Source organism: Trachurus japonicus, chromosome 8 (assembly GCF_045865225.1).
Source record: "Trachurus japonicus isolate A0001 chromosome 8, Traja_1.0".
Lineage (NCBI taxonomy): Eukaryota > Metazoa > Chordata > Actinopteri > Carangiformes > Carangidae > Trachurus > Trachurus japonicus.
The window spans coordinates 32,095,008-32,117,684 of NC_140914.1; the positions used below are offsets into that span (position 1 = coordinate 32,095,008).

At 42.6% G+C, this 22,677-nt stretch overlaps 1 protein-coding gene across 1 annotated transcript; it reads right to left on the bottom strand.

Moving 5' to 3' along the window:
* Window positions 1-1,772: 1,772 nt before the first annotated feature.
* On the bottom strand, window positions 1,773-22,475 carry rab11fip4a (RAB11 family interacting protein 4 (class II) a). Its single transcript, XM_085785207.1, has 15 exons — window positions 22,288-22,475; window positions 17,968-18,055; window positions 17,502-17,590; window positions 15,185-15,339; window positions 14,964-15,086; window positions 13,927-14,061; window positions 12,805-12,840; window positions 12,485-12,593; window positions 8,851-8,954; window positions 8,405-8,545; window positions 5,874-5,955; window positions 4,444-4,581; window positions 4,211-4,357; window positions 2,431-2,574; window positions 1,773-2,257 (listed from the first exon to the last, which is right to left on the bottom strand). The coding sequence occupies exons 1-15, from the start codon at window positions 22,438-22,440 to the stop codon at window positions 2,141-2,143; spliced, it is 1,761 nt and encodes a 586-aa protein (XP_085641333.1). The 5' UTR covers window positions 22,441-22,475; the 3' UTR covers window positions 1,773-2,140.
* Window positions 22,476-22,677: the final 202 nt, after the last annotated feature.

A 22,677-nucleotide genomic window follows, 5' to 3' on the forward strand; every position in this document is an offset into this window, starting at 1 on the left:
CCAAAATCCAGTAGCTTCAAATAAAAAACATTGATGGCACATCATGAATGGTGTTAATGGACAGAAAGAACAACTGCTGTGATGATGTAGATCAGTGGTTCCCAACCAGTGGTTTGTGTACCTCTGAGGTACCGGAGCAGCTTACAGGAAGCATTTGAAAAGGATTGGCCTTTACCGTTTATTTCTAAAATAATACAAGAATCTTCCTAATCGTCTCATGAGCCCATCTGTAAAATGGTAAGAGGGCCACATACTGTATACTGTAGTCCCCCCAGTCAACTTCTTAACTCCTCTCTGTCTGTGATGAGGTCATGTTTATCAAGCTGCTGTGGATTCAGATCCAGTGGAAGCTGCTAAGTGAGGGGAGGCCGAGCCTAAACACCAACAGTTGAGTGAAAAATACCTTTTGTATTGATTTACTCGCACATGTGCATGATTCCTCAGCCACAGTGTGCAGAAGCACCAAACACTCAGGAGGTGATGGTAAAACAAAGGATGTCTTCTACTGAAAAGACATCTGATTTCAAGTCAGTTCAGTTTATACTGAAGAGAGCAGCAAGTGTGTCAGCTGAAGCACGAGAGGCGACTCACACTGTCTCACTAACAGGAAGAAGAGCTGCTTCTCCCTGCAGCCACAGTTCTGGCCAAAAAAACAACTATGGTTTAAAATCAGAAACACTTGAAAAAGTTCCATCATCCAGTTTCCTCTCAGATCAATGATACGTCAAATTTTATTTTTATATGTCAGGTTATAGTCAGCTGCTTCAAAGGCAATATCCTGCACGCACTGTACACATGGTGCAGCAGCAGTGATGAGAGATAGAGCAGCTGGCCTCATGAGTGAAAAAGGGAAATCCTGACATGAGACTGATTCAGTGTATTATTCACCATGAGGTGAGAGAATGAGTTCTGCGATGGATGATGCAGTTAAGGTGATTCATTTCATTCAGTCCAGGCCAATGAATCACCCACTGTTTCAAAATCTCTCTCAAGACATGTGAAGCTGCTTCACACTGAACAAGTGGTGGAAAACACTACTGGTGCTGTGTGAACTCTGCACCTAGATGTTTTCCACAAAGAGCTCTCACATCACTTCGCAGCAGTGTTTGAGGACACTGAGTGGGAAGCATGTCGAGTATATCTTACTGATGTGTTCCATCTGAAAGCCCTCGACCTAACAGGACTCACCACTACCATGTGGAACAAAGTGAATGGATCCACGAGGAATGTCAAACAAGAAATGTGAGGATGGAGAGTTGAGCTGTTCCTCTGATGACAGAAAATGTCCTGTGCTGAAAATGGTGAAAAACACATCTATCCAAATTCAGCACTGATTTCAAGCAGCTCTCCTCTCAGGAGAATCAAAACAAGCGTTTGATAACTCCAAAAGTTCTCCCAACCCTTCCTTGGCATGACGGTGAGTAGAAAATTGGTAAATTATCAATTTTGGGTGAAGTATCCCTTTACGTCTTGGAAAATTAATGAAACTACTAACTAAACTTTAAATCAAATGACTAATGATTCAGAATGAACGCTTAAAAACAGCAAAAGATATGAACCCTTTCATCAGAACGGCTGGGTTCAGTGCCTGTCCCTTTAAATGCAAATGAACCACTGAACAGCTCGTAAAACCACATGGATTTCAACCTAGGGAGCCTGAAAATTGTTGTCAATTCTCACATTTTGGGGGCCAGAAGGCAAGACAAACACCGAAATATATGTTAAAGAGCCTTCAAAAAGTGATATTTCCAACAGACCAGGAAGTAAACATTTCTCAATGAGCAGTGGCCAGTCTCTTTGCCCAAATAAAAAGAAGTGTCAGACACTGGTGAGGACCAGGCTGATGGCTCACAGGTGTATGAAGAGGCTTTCACCAAACCGACACGGAGAGAGGGGTACGTTACCTCACTGACTCTAAACTATCAAAGACAAACAAGATCAAGTGTTTTGTATTCAAGGGGAGTCATTGAATCATTTTCATTAAATAACCTGTTGTTGTTAGATACTAAAAGTGCATGAGGGGGTTCTAACAGCTCAAAGGGTTTAGAAGACAAAAAGGTTGGAAACCACTGATGTAGAATAAACAGTGGATTTTGTGCATGTGTGTGCGTGTGTGAGCGTGTGTGTGTGTGTGTAGCGTTTAGCTTTTGATCTCCAGAATGGACGGGTTGTGGTCGAGAATGGCCAGAATGATTTTGTCCATGTACTGCCTCAGACGCAGGTTGATCTCCTCCTGCTCCTTCAGAGCGTCCACCAGCTGACGGGACACAGAGAGGAATCCATCAGACACACGGACACACAGACACACGGACACACAGACACACGGACACACGGACACACAGACACACGGACACATGAACACACATGAACACACATGAACACACATGAACACATGGACACGTGTCATCCAGCCGCCGGCCGGGGACTGACCTCGTCTCTGGAGGCGTTGTCGATCTCGGCCGCCAGGCACTGGGCCTTGGTGTGGCAGGCGAACAGGTTCTTGGCCTCGTACAGGCTCAGGCTGAGGATCTGAGCGTTCAGGTCGTCGTTCTGGTCCCTCAGCTTGTGGTTCTCCTGTGGGAAGGAACAGAGAACGTTTCCTCTAAGCTAACACACACTGTGCAGGGGTGGTAAACAGTCTTGTTTGAACAAGGAGGAAATATGTGAGATATAGTCTAAACATTTCATGGCTTTAACTATGAGTACATTTGTGTAATACAAAATTTGACCCTCTCAAATGACCCAGATTATTACTGACATACAGTGATGATCTGGGTTAGTGAATGCACACCTGTCTAACTATATCACAGCTCATCCTTTTTCCACTTCTGTCTGTGAAACAAGAAACTGGATTAACTTCAAACCTGCAAAACATGACTTAATGTGTCCTAGGGTTAGGGTTAGGCTCTCCTGGTGGTCTCAAAAGAACCATCTTCATATTAAAATCTGAATACATCACATCAATCAAGTTAATGTGTTTTGTGGGATTCTTTTTTGCTCTTCTCAGTTGCCCCTGCACAGCTATTAGTATCAGAAATGCCCCTGATAGTGCTGAGAATGCAGTATTAGGCATCTCTGAGTACACCAGTCTACGCACTGATGTGATATCATGTAACTTATTAACAAACTTACTAGTTTCACACCAGGATAAAACACAGAAATCACTCACTAAAACTGTGGCCTTCACAGGAAATGACACTTGTTCAGCTGTACAGGAGGAAACTACCATCTTAGAGCAGAAGACAATTGATTTCCTAACCTCAACATCAATATGTCCTGAACATTTTTCTGCGCAAAAATAAAATTAAACTGAACTTAATGGCGACCTCAGTCACCTCAAGCGTACAGTATCTTTATTCAACCCTTCAGAGTCTATGGTATTCTCTTCTGTATTTCTCTCGCCTGGTCTCCTTGTGTATTAACGCTTGTAAAACCTCAGTCCTTTGATGCACAATCAAGTAATTGACATCCTTTTTCAGGACAACCTGGGCTTTCAGTGGTGTCATATGACTGTAGAAAAAGCTATATGATCAGAAAAGGAAAGGAAAAGAAAGAACAAAAAAATAAATTTTACATATATTTGTTGGAAACACACAGAACAATATTATAAACTTCTTTTTAGACACTATATAGGTGTTCTTTGAGTGTTCTTGGGGATTAGGGGAAAAAGAGTAAGGGCTCTAACTATGATATAAAATATATTATTACTACATTATTTACAAAATGCCCCACTCGTCTGGCATGAAAACAGTGTGTGTCTGCAATGAGGCAGAGAGCCACAGGCTTTTTTGTCTTGTTTCCTGCAGTGAACACATTTTCTCTTTCCATATGAAGCCCATGTCTTTGTCTAAATCTACGCATTATTTATTGCATTTACGGCTGATTTTCCGATAATTGTGATCATAGGCAACAGAGCAACCATCTTAATGTGTGTACTGTACATCATGTGAAGGCTCACGGGTCTCCTATAGGACTTTGGCCCATCCTGTGATGGGGAAGGTGTCTCCTATTGGACACAGATGTCTCAGGCTGGACCTTCTGGGACGCTATCATTCGGCGTTCCAGAGATAGACGCAAAAGATTAAAACAATACCCCCACCATGGTATATGATGGCTCCGACCTCTTTCTTGTATATGTATTGCAAGTTCAGTTGTATGACGAGTTGTTGTCTGACAGACACCGGTATCAGTGGTGTGTGTGTGTACGAACCTGTTTCAGTCTCTTGACCTCGTGCTCCATTTCAATCTCTCTGGTCCTGGCGTTGTACTCAGACAGACCCTTGCCTTTCCCCGGATGCTCCATCTCCAGCTTGAACAGCTGCAGATAGTCCAGCTCGCGGCGCAGGTCGTCGATCAGCTGCAGGGACGAGATCAGATGAAATCACTAACTCCTAAACACGCTCCCTGTAGTTTATCTGGTGTGTGGAGTCATCTGTTATCTACCTCCTGCATGGCCTCTTTCTCCTTCTGGAAGTCGTGGCGGTTCTGCCACAGCTTGTCCATGATCTTCCGGTAGAGGTCCATCTCGTCTTTCAGCCTCAGACTGGTGTCCTCCAGCTTGTCCGTCATCCTCTGCTTCTCCTGCACAGGGAACATTTGACAAGCAGGTTAAGAATTCCCTCCTCACTTTCTATTTGCAATAAGCCTGTGAACAGATCGATCTGTTGATAATTACTGTGGTGAATGAGGTCAAATACCTGGGGATTATACTAGACAAAAACTTAAAATTTGATAAACAAGTACATTACATCTGCAAGAAGGTTAAACCAAACCTCAACTGTTTTCATTTTATCCAAAGAGACCTGTCATGAGACGCTGCACAACTCTACATGCATGCTGTGATTCTCTCTCACTTGTCATATTGCATCATGTCATGGTCACAAGCTTCTCAAGTCACTCTATAACCCATAGTAGCAATATATAAGCAAGCAATACAACTTATGGATCAAAAACCAATGAGATGGCACCACTATGGCATCCTGAGAAAACACAACCTTCTAGCATTTGAAAACTTCATTATTTACAGTCAGACTGGTTTTTAAATGTCTTCATAACTGTGTATCACCCCTGTTTTCTGCACTGCTGCGATCCTGATTTCTGTTTGCTTCATCTCCTCTCGCTGATCTTGTGCTCTGTGTTTTTAGATCAGCATATTACTGTTGCGATTATGAACCTTGTTTTATTTCCTTTTGCTGATCATATGCTCTGTTTTTCCAGAATATTACTGTTATGATCATGAACTTTGTTTTATCTTATATGTTGATAATATGCTCTGTGGTTTTAGATTAGCTGCCTATGGGCTGGTGTTGAAAATTAGCTGTGTGCTAACACACCCAAGCTAAGCATCTGGTCTGTCCACTGGAACAGTCTCAATGTATTTGTGATGTCCATATCAAAATAAAATACATAAACACAACATAAACATAAAAACCTCAGCCAGCCTCTGCTTTATGTCTAATCAATCTATTTATACATTATTTTTTGGGGCATTTTATGCTTTTATTTGTTGAGGAAGGTGAAGTCAGGAACACAGGGAGAGAAACTGGGGGAATGACATGCAGGAAGGTCGTCTGGAGGGCAGACTCTGCCCATCTGGGACGTGCTCTAACCACTCAAGCACAGAGCACCCCAGATTAAGCATTTATGAATCCATGAATAAATAATAGAATTTGAAAAACAATTTGAAAATGCTTTTTAAAAATTGGATGAGATTACTACGTTTCCTCTTTAATTTCCATTTCCTTTTTCAAGTTGTTTTTCCTTTTCCAATCAGTGAACTGGTTTGCTTTGTCATTGAGCTTCTCCATTTTTTTCCCCCAGGAAATGTGTTATTATTTTTCCTGTGACACACACACACACACACACACACTCACCTGGTCCAGTTTTTCAGTCTGAGATTTGAGTCTGCACACGTTTGTCTTCATCTCTCCATTTTCTTCTTCCAACAGCTGTAACCTGTGTGCACACACACACACCCAAAGCGGTGATAACATCTTACACAGATGAACATGTCAAGGCCTCAATCTACTGGTTTGCTGTTGCAGCGTCTGTCTGGGACTGAAGGGTGTCTGCTCGCATCAAAACAACACAAAAGACACATTCACAGCTTCAGCAGCAGCAGAGAGGAAAAAACATCTTAATTGCCACAAACAGCCACAGCTACTAGAGAAGAAAGAATCTGCTGTGTGGCCCTGTCAAAGTTAAAATTATGAGGAATGTTGCTACTTTCATCCTTTTGTTGGCGTCTGTGGAATAAATGACCTGTGATTAGAGCTGGGTGATATCGCCTATAAATAATATTGCAATGTTTTTAGGTGTAGTGTGTAGAACAATACAGAATATATATCTCTATATTTTAATATCTCCTTAAAAGCATGACATAAACCAAATGTCTAAATCACAGCTGTGTGACTCCAGTTGGTGCATTTGTCAGCATCACTTGTGTTTACTGTTCATCATCATGAATGGTTTCTATTGGATTCATTTGCAAAAATTGGGAAATTAAATTTGATCCTGAAGGAAAACAGAGCTCAAAGCAACAAGAAGTGAATTTAATAAGAGTCCCGGAGAAGGACATTAAACCCAGGGCTGTTACTTGTCTGAGCCACTTCATGTGCTTCCATCTGTAGTTATTGTTTCTGAATGCAGCTACGACCACAGGACAGAGTGAGAGAGGGGAAACGCCCCAGCAGGTTTCATGTTGTCATATTACCAGAGTTCCTACACATTTTAAATTTCAAATGTAAATAAATCAAGCAATTAATCATTTGTTTTAATTATTCTGATTTGGTATGTCATTATGCAACCAAATAATTTCCAGGAGATTGTAGCTAGGGGCAACAGCAAAATGATTAACCCAAATAACGTCAGATAAGACCAAACCCAGATAAGTATTAAGATAATTGCATTTTCATAGTACAATAGTTTCCATTTTCCATACTTTTCCAGACCTGGAAATGAACCCTGCATTACAATTCCATACTGAGTATATTTCTTCCATCACACACACACACACACACACACACACACACACACACACACACACACACACACACACACACACACACACACTGTCCTGTGGTCAAACATTTCCCAAGACCTTTAGAGCAGGGGTCACCTATGTCATTTGTCGAAGGGCCAGATTCTTCTCGACAGACACCTTGGGGGCCGGACATTCAAATAAAATGAAATTAAATTGACATTCTGGCTTATGAATTTATTTAGTTTTAATTTAATTTAGTTTTACTGTTTTGATATTTTAATTTTCTTACAAAACTGAAGGCATGTTTTAGCCTTTGTCAGTCAGGAGTGATATAGATATTTTGACTCGATATTTGCGATATCGAGGTTATGGACAAAACAATGAAAATAATCAACTTCATCAGAGGAAATTCAAGTACGCAGCAGCACGGCCCGTTCAGCAAATTAGTTGTGGAACCTCAAGCTACTCATGATGACCTGTTTCTGAGGAAGTCATTTAAATATCTGTTGTTTTACCAGTTGCTTTACAGTAATAGCGGGGTCCACAAGATATTTTCTTTTTGATCCTCACACTTTTAGAATTAAGTCGTGTGCGCCACGGGAACGCGTATCAGCGGTTTTGCATGAATTTACCTCGAAAACGTTCCATTATTATCTCATAGCGTGGTGAATGTGCAAGTCACAACTTGTCCACCAGAGCGTTTTGGAGTTGTTGGATTGTGTATTTGATGAGTTTGATGAGGGAAACCAAGAAATCCCAGGTAACTTGAATAGGTATTCATAAGATTGACATAACACTCTCATAACCATGACATAACAGCTGTCATAAACATCAATGAATACTTATGACAGCTGTCGTTAAGTGTCATTCGGTAAGTTATGTCACTTTTAATGCAAAGTTGACATTGTTTGAGATGTTTTTGTTCTGACAACTTGACATAAAGACTTAAGATTTAAACTGTCATAGCAGATCTAATAGCAGAGCTAATTGCAAAACTTTAAAAATTATGTCAAGTTCTCATAACAAGGACATCTCAAACTACGTCAACTTTGCATCAAAAGTGACATAACTTACCGAATGACACTTAACGACAGCTGTCAGAAGTATTCATTGATGTTTATGACAGCTGTTATGTCATGGTTATGACAGTGTTATGTCAATCTTATGAATACCTATTCAAGTAAAGTGTTACCAAATCCCATGAGCCTCCGTAGCGTAGCTCTGAGCAGCTCACGGCTCCGCTCCGCCGTTCTAAAAATAGCTTGCACCGACAATTAAAGGTAACAAACCTACTGCTATGACTATAGCAATTATGGCAATGGGCCAATTTGCCAAAATGTTGAACTATCCCTTTAACTCACTCTCTCTCTAAACAGGTATTGGTGTGTTGAAGCAGAGGCAGTGTGTGGGTGATGAGGTTACCTGTTACAGAGCAGGTCCATCTCTGTGTTCCTGTCTCTCTCCATCTTGGTGTAAACCTCTCGGTGCCTCTTGGACTCGTCCTCCAGACTCTGATCCGCCCTCGTCTCTGCATCCTTCACCTGCTCCTCCAGCTCATGGACCCTGGGATGCACACAGGAGAACATGCACATGCATACACTGTAAACACATGCTGTGTTTATTATAACCTAATGTGAATGTGTCAAACGCAGTCAAGGTCACACATCCACAGCTCTTATGTACCTGAGTGGTAAATGTGTGAATGTGGATTTGGACAATTTACAGAATAAATCTATTATTTCACATCTGAAAATGTGTTATTGTTACATAATGTTGTAAGAGTAAAACTGACTACTGTTAACCCAAAATAGAAGAACAATGAATAAAAAGAGGACTCAGTGTGTGTGTGTGTGTGTGTGTTTTCCTACCTGTGGACTAGCTGTGTGTTTTCCTGTTTGAGTTTAGACTTGAGGTCGCCGTTGGCCAAACTGTCACTCTCCAGCTCTGTCACCTTCTTCTCCAGATAACTGACCTGAGGGAGACAACCAGGCTTTTACCTCATCCTACAAGACGCAGCTTCTGTTACACACACACACACACACACACACACACACACACACACACACACACACACACACACACACACACACACTCCTCGTATCTGTCCGCTCCACAAGGAGACGAAGGTTCAGCTGGCTCCCGGGTGTTGAGATGACAGGCTCATCGGTTCTTGTCAGTTTAAAGGGCTGACAACACAGACTGTCTACATTCATTTCTCATCATCATTTCTTTTACATTTTGTTACAGCTCAGACATTTTTAAGATGGAAACTAATGAGCAAGAACAAAGAAGACTGATGTGCAGAAAAGCCCCAGCATATGAGACTACATTTCTTCTTTTATTAGTTCATCTTTAATGCAACTATTTTAATTACTACTTGCTTTGAATTATCTTACAAACTATTTATGCACATGATAATGCATTACATTATATAATACGTACTTGATAATGCATTACATCCTATAATATGCACTTGATAATGCATGAAGCACCAATGTATGCCCATTGTTCTTGCTGCTGTATTTAACTTCTTGTGGTTACCGTTTACTGTTTTGTTGTTGTCATTCCTGTTGTGTCATAATGTATGTATTCATGCCCAAGACAAATTTCCCAAATGTCCCATTTCCAAATGGGACAATAAAGTAGATCTGGTCACATCGTACATGTCTTTACTTCATGGACACGCCCTACTGAGCATCAGCTGAATAATACAGTGTGCACAAACCAGGAGCCTGGCTTCATAACACATCTCAGTACAATACACTGACAGACTGTTGACCCACATATGACTGAAGCAACATCACAACAATGACTCCACAGTCTGCTCTGGTCAAAGCAGCTTTTTTTTTTTACTACTTCCACAAAGTAAAAAGGGGCTGAGAGCTCCACATGTCTGATGAAAATCCATCATGAACCAAAAACATGTGGAACTCACATTAGACATTCATTTCATTGTTTTTGTAAAAGAAAAAAAAAGATGATGATTGAGTCAAACCTAAAAACACAGACATGACTACACCAATACTAATTATCAGCCATAAACCTGCTTCCTCATCAGAGGACAAAGAGGCCGCTCAGCCAGACCAGTTATGGGTTCATCAAAAGGACAGAACAGACAAACAGGAAATGAAAGTACGTGATTCAGTTCACCTCATTTTCCAAAAATGTGAACAAACACAGGCTGAAGAAATACATCATGGCTGAAGTTAAAGCCCAGCACTTAAAGGTCCAGTGTCAAGGTTTATTGGCAAAATCTAAATATACTACCCATAAATATATTTGTATAAGTGTATTATTGCTATAAAATAAAATTGGTTTGGTTTTCGTTGCCTTTCTTTATACATATAGCAAGGGTCTTGCTTTAGAGAGTCTTGCGCCGCCATGTTTCTACGGCAGCCCGAACGGAAAAATCCAGCCAGCCAGAGAGCGCGTTTCACGAGTTTCACCTTCATAAATAAACCAAGAAGAAGGCAGAAGGAAAGAAGGAGGAAACAGCAGACATATGGTAAAATGGTTTAGATCTTCACCTCATCGCTCCACGCTCCTGAAATACTCCCAGTCGTAGTAAACACGTTTTTTGTCCTCGGAGGCCACCGTCACTTTGCCGACGGGAGGGGTGAGCGCTGCTATCTAGAATCTGAACGCTAGCTGTCACCGTTTTCCCCCATTTTACACACTGGACCTTTAACTTACTGTAACTATGGCATCATGTTCCCTGTTTGCAAAGTCTGGAGGTCTGTCTGTGTACGGGATTTAGTTTATTTGATTTACAGAGTGAAGATGTGTTACGTTAATGGTGCAGTCTATATTCTCTGAACCTCTGGCCAAGCTTCTTAAAAACAACTGGTAGCTCACAGGCAACGTGTTGGAGGCCCCTGGTTTAAAGGCAGAATTAACACACATGTAATATGACACTGATCTTTTCATTTAACTGTTAAGATTTTTCATGTGAAACGTTTTTGTTTTGTTTTGTTATGAGGGGAACAGAGGGCTGTATCACGAAGCGAGCTCAGCCTACCCGGGGTTACTCCAGCCTATCCAGCTGAACCTATCCACAACACTGTCACTCTGGATCAGCGGTACCACGACGCTGGTTATCAACTCGGTAACTCAACCCCGGCTTGTCTTGCTGTGAATCTGTGAACGCGCACGTATAAAGGGCGGATTCAAGGCAGCTGACCAATCACAACCATGAGCACCGACGCGTCAGAGAGAAGCGAGGTGATGCGCACCAGAGCGCACAACTTATTTCTCCTGTGAGGAAGAAAAAAAAAAAAGAAGCCCGCAGTCGTGGCCCGACACGAGTTATTAAATGTTTAATCAGTGCTGATTAAACTTGTAAATGAATGCTGCTCTGGATCCGATTCTTTACTTCTATTCTGATTCTTTTAAACAGCAGCCAAACAACAGAACCATTTTATTATAGGCCTATAATATATATTTTCCACCTTTGCGGAGCATAAGGTTTGTTCTGAATTAAATAAAAGCCTGTACCCTATAGACGCGTGTCTCTATAGACGGGTCCGCTCGGCGCGCACACACACACCCTCAAAAAAAAAAGAAAAAAGAAAAAAACTATTGTCAGAAGTCCGGGCTGTGAGAACCGGCAGCTTGTATGGATAATCTGCGTGATAATCCAACGGATTTGATCTGTCTCGGAAAATTGTTGTGATAGACTCATGTGTTTTCATAATGTTTCATAAAGGGGATACAATCACCGCAACTCTGTCCGGAGCTTCGCTACTTTTATTTCTGTCTCCTTGGTAACAGTAACCCCCGGTAGCCTACAAGGATTTCAAAATAAGGGCACACTGAACTAGCCTCGTAAACCAGCCTCTCGCGGAAGTTCATTTCATTTCATTCTGAGGGAGAGTCTGGCCTCATCCCCATTCTAAGCGTTTGGACTGAAACCCTCAGAAGGCCGAGCCAATCAGCGTCGCCCGCTGTGATCGACACAGCACGTTGGCCAATCAGGGACTGACTGGTGCAAAGCCCCGTCACTACACCAACTTGCTGATTGGCTGAATGGGGTTGTCTGTCAACGCTACTACCAAACATATTAAACCGTCTTTGCTACTACTCCCGCCCTGCTGCCGCCCACCCCAGACGCTTAGAGGGGGGATGAGGCCAGACTCTCTGAGAAATGAAATGAAATGCATTTCCGCGAGAGGCTGGTTTACGAGGCTAACACTGAACATCATAAAACATTAAACCATAACGCTCCGTGTTACCAGTGAGAGGACACGTGTCATTATTCCCGTACAGGTGATTGGCCGGTGGGTGCAGCCTTTTACTGGATTCAGATCAATCCTGAAAGCTACCCTGTTCAGAGTAAGTTACCATGGTAACTCACCTTGGTAAGAATGAATCCAGCTTCGTGGTACCGGAAAGCCAGGGTTAACCCTGAAGTTACCTCGCTAAGCCAGTAATCCTGCTTCGTGGTCCAGGCCTCAGGACTGTGTGGTAGTATGGGTTGTTTCGTGTGTGTGTGTGTGTTTGTACCTTCTCTGTGATGTCCAGGTCACAGGAGTCGATGCTGTCTGTGAACAGATCCTCGGTGCTGCTGCCTTGACTGGACCCAAACACGCTGTGGTTGGCCTGGAACAGCTGACTGCAGGGAGGAGAGGACATGCAGGATGTGTCAGCGTGAGCAGGCGTACCTCCATCACACAGCTCTGTTCAGCACGCAGCTAAAAGCTGAGCGCATCGCTGTGGTCTGTCTGTCACAAATGATTAGCTCTTCCCTCTTACTATGCAAATACAGAGAGTTGAGTGAATGCAGGCATTTGATGTGTAGTGTCAGTAGTGAGAAGGTCACTCACCGTCCAAAGGCTGTGCTGGAAATCTTTCTGTTAGGGCTGAAACAAGAGAGAGGCTGAGTCACACAGTGTATATGTTTAACAACCCACCTGTTCACCTCTGCTGTTATTACCAGCACTGTGACTGGACTGTTGGCTGCTTCAATGCTTGGCTCTGGGCCCATTAGCACTATTATTAGCATCTTAAAGGGATAGTTCAACATTTTGGCATATTTGCCTATTGCCATAAGCCCTATAGTTTTAGGAGTAGGTTCATTACCTTTAAAGGGATAGTTCAACATTTTGGCAAATTGGCCCATTGCCATAATCGCTATAGTCATAGCAGTAGGTTCGTTATCTTTAATTGTCGGTGTAAGCTATTTTTAGAACGGCGGAGCGGAGCAGCAGGCTGCTCAGGGCTATGCTACGGAGGCTAAAGGAATTTCTTGGTTTCCCTCATCAAACTCATCAAATACACAATCCAACAACTCCACAACGCTCTGGTGGACAAGTTGTGAGCTGCACATTCACCACTATGAGATAATAACGCAACGTTACGAGACGGAGTTGTTTTAGAGGTAAATAGATGCAAAACCACTGATGAGCGTTGCGTTCAGGGACAGTTTTTCAGCAAGCAGACTCTGTATTTACCCTGTATTTACCTCGAAAACGGCTCCATTTCGTAACGTTACATTATTATCTCATAGCGTGGTGAATGTGCAGGTCACAACTTGTCCATGAAAGCGTTTTGGAGTTGTTGGATTGTGTATTTATTTTGATGAGGGAAACATGGAAATACCGTGCAGCTTGCGTCTCTGCTCCGCCGATCTCAAAACAGCTTGCACCGACAATTAAAGGTAATGAACCTACTCCTAAAACTATAGGGATTATGGCAATAGACGAATATGCCAAAATGTTGAAATATCCCTTTAAAAACCTCTGATCTGATGTGTTCCCTTCATCACCAAAAATAATTTTCTTTGCTCCCTGCAACCAGTCACCGCACCACATTGGGATGTGATTGCTATAGCAACAGCTCAGGCTGATATGAATGAACAAGTGTGCGTGTGTGTGTGTGTGTGTGTGTGTGTGTGCGTGTGCGTGTGCGTGTGTGTGTGTGTGTGTGTGTGTGTGTGTGCTCTCTACCTGTTGGCTTTTAGGTTTCTAAGTCGAGCCTCCAGGTCATTGAGTAGATTGACTTTCTTGCAGCACTGAGAACAGTAGATGTCCAGGAGCTCGCTGTTATACAGCTGACGCATCTTCTGAGGCGTCTGCCCAGCACTGCAAATACAAAGGATAACACAATATTTAAAAAACCTGAACATACAACTGTGCTGAAGTATTAAAAGAAGTGTAACATGTAATGCAGTGAGACAAGTCTTCAGGTTTTTGTTTTTTTGATTGTTGAGATCATAACAGCTGCAACACCTCATGTGATCCATGAGTACGCAGTATTATCACATCCAGCACTGTGTGGCTTGATCTTTCTGTTATTCTGCAATGGGAAACTTACTTATTATTAATTTGCACAAAATTATAATCAAGCAAGCAGAATAAATAAATTACAGTAAACAGGGGAAAAAAAACCCCAGAGAGGTTTATAAAGTAAATCTCACCTCAGTAACTTAAAGGGTTAAACCAACAGACGCAACCGTTTTATAATAAATCCTCAATACACACACAACTGAACTACTTCTCCACCATCTCTTCATGTGTGTAGCTCAGTGACTGACCCAAGTCACAATGATTGGTTAGAAGTAGAATCATGTGACCAGTGCCGCCGAGGCTATAAAAGCTGCGCTGTCACAGTTTGTATAAAATCTCAATAATCTATAGATTGTTATTGACAGTTTGAAAAAAGGAAAACGTGTGGGTCTGGTTCTGGAGCATGTCCTATAAATTCTGTCCTTGCCCCTAACCTCCAATGTCGAGCCTACCCTCAACTAAACCCTAAAACCAAATACTGAATACTGAAAGAGTCCTTTTGCTTTGAGAACTGGTAAAAATGTCCTCACTTCCAAGGTCTTAAACTCAAACTAGCCTTCAACCCCCCCTCCTTCTCTTCTACACGTCTGTGTGTGTGTGAACATGCTATGAACTGAAAGGCTGAGTAGAAAGGAAACAAAGACCTGCCACTAAAAAGGCCTGCCGGGAAAGAGTCTGCTTCGTGTCCGACTACAAACCTCGAGGGCAGCGAGGAGCCCAGGTCCGAGAAGCCATTTGTCCGGTTGTCATCTTCAGGGCAGGGGCTGCTGGGAATGAACTCCACATCCTCCCCCTCTCCATAGTCCTCGAACTGCTCCTCCCTGGAGAAGACGACGTCACAGGAACATCAACACACCAGGCTCCACAGCCACGAGCACATCCTCACAGCTGGAGAGCAGCAGCAACACGTGGGACTGACCTGTCTTTCCGTGTCGAGTCGGAGCCGCTGGTGTTTTCGGCGCTGCTGTCCATATCACACTCCCCATCGGCAGCGCAGCCCTCCCTGTACACGTTGCATTCTGGGTAGGACCGGGTACACATGATGATCGGAGGGCTCCGCCTGGCCTCGCCGTTCTGTACCAGGAAATAAAATAATAGTATGTTAAAGGAGACAGATTCTGCCCCCTTTCCACAAATTAAAATAGTTCCCAGGTGTCTTAAAGACATGTCTGTGACAGGCTTTGGTCAAAATCCCCCAAGGATCAAACATCACAGCTCTTTTCATCCTCTCTAAACAGCCCTGTTCAGAACGGCTGCTTTCAGTGTCTGTCCCTTTAAATGCTAATGAACCTCTGCTTGCCCCGCCCCTTCTACCGGTCCCAGGTAGGGGTGGGGTTATACAAATTCGAGTCCTAGTTACTCACTGGAAAACACCTGAGGGAACAGCTTGTAAAACCATAAGGATTTCAACCTAGGGAGCCTGAACATTACAGATTTTTTATATATAAATATATGTTTAAGAGCCTTCAAAAAGTGATATTTCCACAATATGTTCCCTTTAACAAATGCACACAGCACATGGACAGACATTTCACACAGTCCTCCACCCACTGTCAGTTCAGGGTTTTTGTGAAGAGTGCTGTGTGCATTTCTTTTTTTTTAACTGCAACATGACTGGCGGAGTGTGAGTGTGAGTAGTGGGCGAACTGATGAAGTCGTGTTAACGTACTGTCGCTTATTTATGCTGCATCACTCAAAAGCAGAGATGCTTTGTTCATATCAAAAGATGTTTGATTGACAGACTGAGTTTCTACATCAACGGTGCTCCGTTTGACACCTGACTCATGTGATGTGGTCTCATCCTCCACATGGACCAACACTCAGCGTCACATCACCCACTCCACGTGCCTCCTGCTCTCCGTGTGAGCGGGGTTCCCTGCCCGTGCCACTGTGGCTCTCTTGTTGCCAGGCAACTGTTCAGTTGGACTGACTCTAGCAGACATGAGCCATCATGCGCTGCAACAAACACATTGAATATGATGCATATTCACATTTTTTAATGAAATGACACATTGTGTGAATAATGTGAAGATCATTTTGTCCCCATGAATCCTTGGGGCTGTTGTTGTGTCACCTAGCAACCAGAACAGCCTCGGCTGAACACGGCCTCTCCAGGTTAGAAAACCTGCTGTGACGACACAAGTGCAGGTTGATCTGAGCTGCAGCTAAACTTCATCTGAACTGGACCTGTGGTGAAGTTACTTTAGATCCTGCAGAGTCACCAGTTTAGCGACTGCATCACTAACTGCTGTGAAGAGCATTTAAAAGAACGACTGCAACGATATTCTGTTTGATCATTTATTATCAGTACGGCAGCTCTCTTGCATGCTCTTTTGTTGCTAAGCAACTGTTCAACTAGGATGATCTCTAACGGACACAGGAGCCATGCACTGCAACAAACACAGAGTTAATATGGCGTATGACATATTCATAGTTTTAAGTTTTTATCACTCATTCTACTGGTCCTGCTGGAGAACAGAGTAGTAGAGCATTTGTGCCAGGAAAATAGAAACGTAAATGTAAAGTTACTGGGGCGTCGTTCAGCTCAGTTGGTAGAGCAGCTGCCCTCGCCGCAGCCAGACCTGTATTGAATCCCGACTCGGGCGGCCCTTTGCTGCATGTCATTCACCCTCTCTCTGCCTCCCCATTTCCTGTCTCTCTCTACTACTACACTATCGATTAAAAAAAAAAAGGTAAAAAGCCCCAAGAAAAAAAAAGAAGTAAAGTTATCTTTAGGAAAAACAAAAAACAGCAACAGATATCATCTGTATCACCTGATCTTTATGTAGTAACAACGTTTTTTAACTTTGATTCAATATGAACAGTTCACTCCAACCATCATTGCATTTTAATCAAATGTACCTGCAGTGAATTTTGGGATATAATTTTTTCCCTTTTTATGAATCAATCTATGTCTTGGTCTATAATCTTACGTTTATATACTGATAACTTGATGTTCTGGATTTGGTTCAGTTTTCTTTTGATATTGGTCATATTCACTAACACACACACATTCATAAACATCCTGTTAGGTTTGATCTTGTACTTGAGGCAAAAAAATAAAATAAAAAATAAAATAAACACAGGATAAAATTGTGAAATGGGAAGTCAAGAATGACATAATTCAGTATGTCACACTCAAACAGATTTACTTGATGAGTCTATACTAATGACTTGCCTTTTGCATGCTAATTAAGTTGAACCCCAAAAAGCAGGGGGCAGTGAAAGGACCGTACCTGGTAAATGTAACCGTTGTCAGTAACAGAGGGCTGGTTGGAGGGAGCGCCGCGAGGACCCACGCCCATCTTCAATATCTCCTCACAGCCTGGAGAGAAACAGATTTACGGTGTATCAAACCCATCTATGACAGTTCCTAGTCAGTGGTCTGGAGGGAATTAATGTTTCACTTCATTGAGGACTCCTTTATCGGTGTTTGATGAAGACTGTGACCTCTCAGAGAAGTGCAGGGGGAGATTATCTGCAGTTACCAAATATGCCTGTTGCTTTATTGACAGGAGTTAGAGACATGAGAAGACACCACGGAGAACAGCCAGGAACCAGTCACTTGGCTTCATACAGACATCGGAGAGAGATGGAAATAGCTTGGCTGTCTCGCCAAAATCTACCTAAAGTTACAGTTCTTCAAAAGCTCGTTGCTCACATGAAGAAAGTCTGGTATTCAGCAAACATCTATTTTCTCACCTTTGATTGCAAACACTCCATGGCAAAAGTCTTTGAAGTTGATTTTCCCATGGCCATTAGGGTCCAGATGTCTGGTCAGTGCCTTCACCTGCAGGACGACAAAGTCACAGACAGTCACACAATAACTAACAGCGATATAGGTGAGGGAGGGGTGCACCCTGACAGGTTGTGGGCCTATCACAGGGCCCACTAACCCCTTGTTGCTGCAAGGTGGCACTGCTGCTAACCACTGTACCACTAGGTGTGTAATGGCCAGAATCTAGTGATAATGGTATGTTTCACGACGACACAGGGTCAACGATATGATATATTGTGATTAGGGATGTCATGATTACTTGATTTCACGATCCATGGTTAATTAATCGTATAAATTCCTAAAAACCGTCACGAAAACAAGTTACAAAACAACCGTGTGTGTGACGTGTGTGAGTGGTAAAGTATGGCAGAGGAAGACTTTCCTCCAAACAAACGTATTAAGTCGGCGACGGCGACGGCTCGCCAGCCGGTAAAACATGGCGCAAAAAAGCAGCAGCCAGAGGAGGAAATACGTCTAATATGTATCAGCTGCGGTATACCCACCCGGCTTTGCACACCAAAGTAAAGGTAAATGCACAGTAACTGGGTTAAATTACGTTAAAGGGACATTTCAACATTTTGGCAAATCCGCCTATTGCCATAATCCCTGTAGTCGTAGGAGTAGGTTCATTACCTTTAATTGTCGGTGCAAGCTGTTTTGAGTTCGGAGGGGCAGAGAAGTTACGCTACGCGATCGTAGCGGGAATAATGAAAGTACTGGCAAACAAACACTGCATATCTCCAAAACCAGGCAGGTTTCCAGGATGCCAAGTAGCCTAATCATTTTAATGCAACAATTGCCGATGAGAACAGATGTCAAAAAGGAAAAAAGGAACAAAAAAAATCGATCATGGACTTTCATGATCGATTACCATGGCAACAAACGAAGCTTCGAATTTTTTGGGTCAGCCCTAGTGGCATGTGGTATTTCCATGTTTCCCTAACCCTGCACATTCACCACGCTATGAAATAATAATGGAACGTTATGAGACAGAGTTGTTTTTGGGGTAAATACGTAAATACTCGGCAGAATGACTTTAAAAGCGAATGTAGTTCTGAGTATTTGCTTCATGTATAATGTTACATAATACGTTATTAAATGAACATAGCACTGTTCCTTTGTGAAAAACAAATGATGGTCGGTAAACAAAACTGTGTTTTCGCAGCACAAATAATACTGAAGGAATACAGAAAGAACAAGCCTCTGTATAAAATGCTCTATGCGTGCTCTCATAAATATTGCATTTCTACTGTAATCCCCAGTGTGTGTGTGTGTGTGTGAATAGTGTAGGAGCAAGATACACATGAAGAATAAGGAGGTTATGTTGCAATCTGAAACTGCAATAAACCAACCATCAAAGAAACGGATGTGCCTGAATGCCTCATTGGATTGAACAATGTTTACAGCACATACAGGGCTCACAGGCAGTCTGGAGATGCTAGGCCCATCAGTTTATTTCTTAATACCCCTCCAATCAGCTCCTTCGCTCCCCATGAAGCTTTCATCGCCATGGCGACAAAGAACTCGGAGATGAGAGGAGAAGGGGAGGAGGAAGATGAAGCAGCAGCTTCCTCTTAGTACGGGGGAGTTATTTTTAGTGATGTTGGGCTGGTGCTCAGCCGCCATGACAGCTTCAAAGAAAATCCACTCCCACTGTTAGATATCATTTATGTCAGGATGATCAGTGCATCCAGGACTTAGCCCCCCTCCTCTGCTACTGCCATTTGTCCGCTGTGTGCTCAGTGTGTTTCAGCACAGCAGCCTCCAAATAACCTGCTACAACCAAACACCGTTATTCTGACAGGTACAAAAACAAACCAAGTGCACAATTGAGAGCTGCAACAATTAATCCATCAAGTTCCAAATGCGTTTCATACTGTTTGTGTGATTGAATGTCTTTTTTAATGTGAAGCACACGTTTACTATGATGGGTGCTGTATAAATAAAGTTTTACTTACTTACTTACTTACTCGATTAAATGCACAATAATCGATTATTAAATTCATCGTCAACTATCCTGATGATTGAATAATTGGTTTGAGTCGTTTTTAGGAAGAAAGTCCAAATTCTCTGATTTCAGCTTCTTAAATGTGAATATTCCTGGTTTCTTTGTTCCTTTATCACAATAAACTGAGTCTCTCTTTGGTTTGTGGACAAAACAAGACATTTGAGGACGTCATCTGGTGGTTTGAGAAACACTGATTGACATTTTTCAACTTTTTTTTTTACATTTTATTGACCATACAACTAATCGACAGATTAATCGATAATGAAAATAATCGTTAGTTGCAGCCCTAGTCTGTTTATTACAAAAATGTGCTCAATTATGTACTTATTTTTTTTACACACAGTTGTTTTAGAACAGTAATGTTAAAACTGTTGGTCAAAACTGCATCCTGTAAAACTGTTGTTGTTTACCTTTAAGTCTCAGACAGTTGGGTTTCACAACAGACGATCTGGAGACAATGTCGCCATGATACACGCCATGACGTTTACGACACACACACAGTGAATCAGGCCTATCGACATGTTCAGTCGCCCCTGACAACGAAATGGCCCATAAGCATCTACATGCCTTTAACAAGAGGTCTCACTCTGTGGAGAATTCATCGATGTGAGCAGTGTGATAACCTGGACAGGGAAGTGTTTTAACATGTAGGCTACTACCACAACACTGGCACCATGCTAGCTAAAGGTTCAGTACCACAGCTGGTCTTAACCTGGGGCTGGTAGCACGCTCTCCATGGTCCTGAACCATAGTACTGGACATCCCTTTACACTCAGAGACCATTGAGAATTCAGCCTAGTCTGTATTGGGCAGTTTGACCTGGGGGAGAATCAGAAGTGTTTATGATTTGCCATCTTCAGGTTTTTCCACTTATGTTCACTAAATTAGTATTATTCATTGTGGTGGGGGTTTATAGCACAGATTGTTGAATATAGACTTTATCCATTTAAAACTCAGTCAGTCACTTTGTGGAAGACACAGACAGTGACGTCATTTCACTCGGTTGCATTTGATGTGATTTAACTCTGATTGCTCATCTTGAAACATCTTCTTCACAAGGCTCCACTGAACTAGATACAAAAGTCAAATCCCCAGAGGCTGCAGAGAAGACTACATGTCCAAACGTCACGCAATAGATCATACAGGACAGGAGGAGCACCCCGTAATATGTTTCACATGATGTGTTTGTAAATTGAGAGCAGAGACGTGGCAGTAATTAAGCTGCCGATGGTAAAGGATGACATGGTCAACAGAATACATTCTATTCAGTTCAGTCAGTCTTTATTATCCCCAAAGGGACAATTAACTGTGCAGCAGTGGCCAACACTTACACAACACACATACAAACACACATACAAACTAAACAGCAGCACACTACACATGATCCAGTGTTACAATGAATATAAATAAATACTCATACTGTTGATACTTCAAGAATTCAAAGGAGCAATCGCCGCAGCGATAAAAGGGTTTTTATGGCGATTTGTTTTGGCGGACAGGAAGGAAGGAAGTAGTTGGAATTCTTTAAACAAGGGTTAGGGCTATGGAAAATCTATTGTGGGATGTTTTTGTGTGATGGAGACATCATTAAAAAAATCAAATACTAGTGTTTATTCTGTGATAGACATGTCTAAAAAATACAGAATGTTCTTGTATGATTGTTGACCATTAGTGTGACAATGGCAATGTAATAAAGACACCTCAGACCACCACCACATTCTCATCACTGTTATATAACATGTCAATAAGAGGGGGTAAAAGAAAACACATCACCAAGGGTGCTTTAGACTTGATATAAACAAAAAACATACATTTAAACTATGTATTTATGTGAATAGTAGTGGTTCACCCGCAGAAATGATTTCCTACAGTTGTGATCTTGATATGTAAACCACCTCACCTCCTCCTGGCTTAATAAACAGCATTCATTTAAACAGCAGTGAAAACCCACAGTCAACACATGAGGCTCCTGGTGTGTGTAACAGACACACACACACACGCTGCTGGCTAATGTCTAATGTAGGCTAGCATCTGTAGCATCTGTAGCACACCTGACCTGACATTAACACGTCACGTCAGACAGGTTGTCTGTTGTCGCCACGAGCCTCTGAAGTCGCCTGCTGTTACTAAGTAACCGTCTGAAAACCACGACCGCAGTCTGTCATGTATTTTACAGGACACATTTATATGTTAATGAGGTGTGTGTGTAGTTATTTCTCCCTGTACCGGCTCTCACCTCGTCTCCCTGACCGAACTGCAGCCCGAGGTCCACCAGGTGCTCCACCCGGATGAAGCCGTCTGCGTCCTCGTCGCACACGTCGAAGACCTCCTTCAGCCTCCTCAGGAACTGCAGCAGCTGCTCCTGGTCCGGGAAAACATGGCCGTCCATTTCACAGCCGTCCGCTTCGTCCTGGGTCTTATTCTTTTCTTTCTTTCTTTTCCTTTTTTCTTGATTAAATGGACCGTGAGAGAAGCTTCATCCTCCCGCTGGGCTCAGACTGAGACGCTGCTGCCGCTGTGACATCAGCACCACCACCACCAGCAGCAGCAGCACCACCAGCAGGGGGAGAGGAGGAGGGAGCTGATTGGTTGATGAGGCGCTGCGTCACACACCAACCGCCAATTA

Bases quoted from the DNA above. Each gene is read 5' to 3' on its own strand.
- rab11fip4a (XM_085785207.1), bottom strand. From the start codon at position 22,440: ATGGACGGCCATGTTTTCCCGGACCAGGAGCAGCTGCTGCAGTTCCTG. The intron at 8,955-12,484 runs GTACAAACACAC...TGTCTCCCTCAG, and splicing joins ACCTGGACATCACAGAGAAG to GTCAGTTATCTGGAGAAGAA. The intron at 8,546-8,850 runs GTAGGAAAACAC...TGTGCATCCCAG, and splicing joins AACACACAGCTAGTCCACAG to GGTCCATGAGCTGGAGGAGC.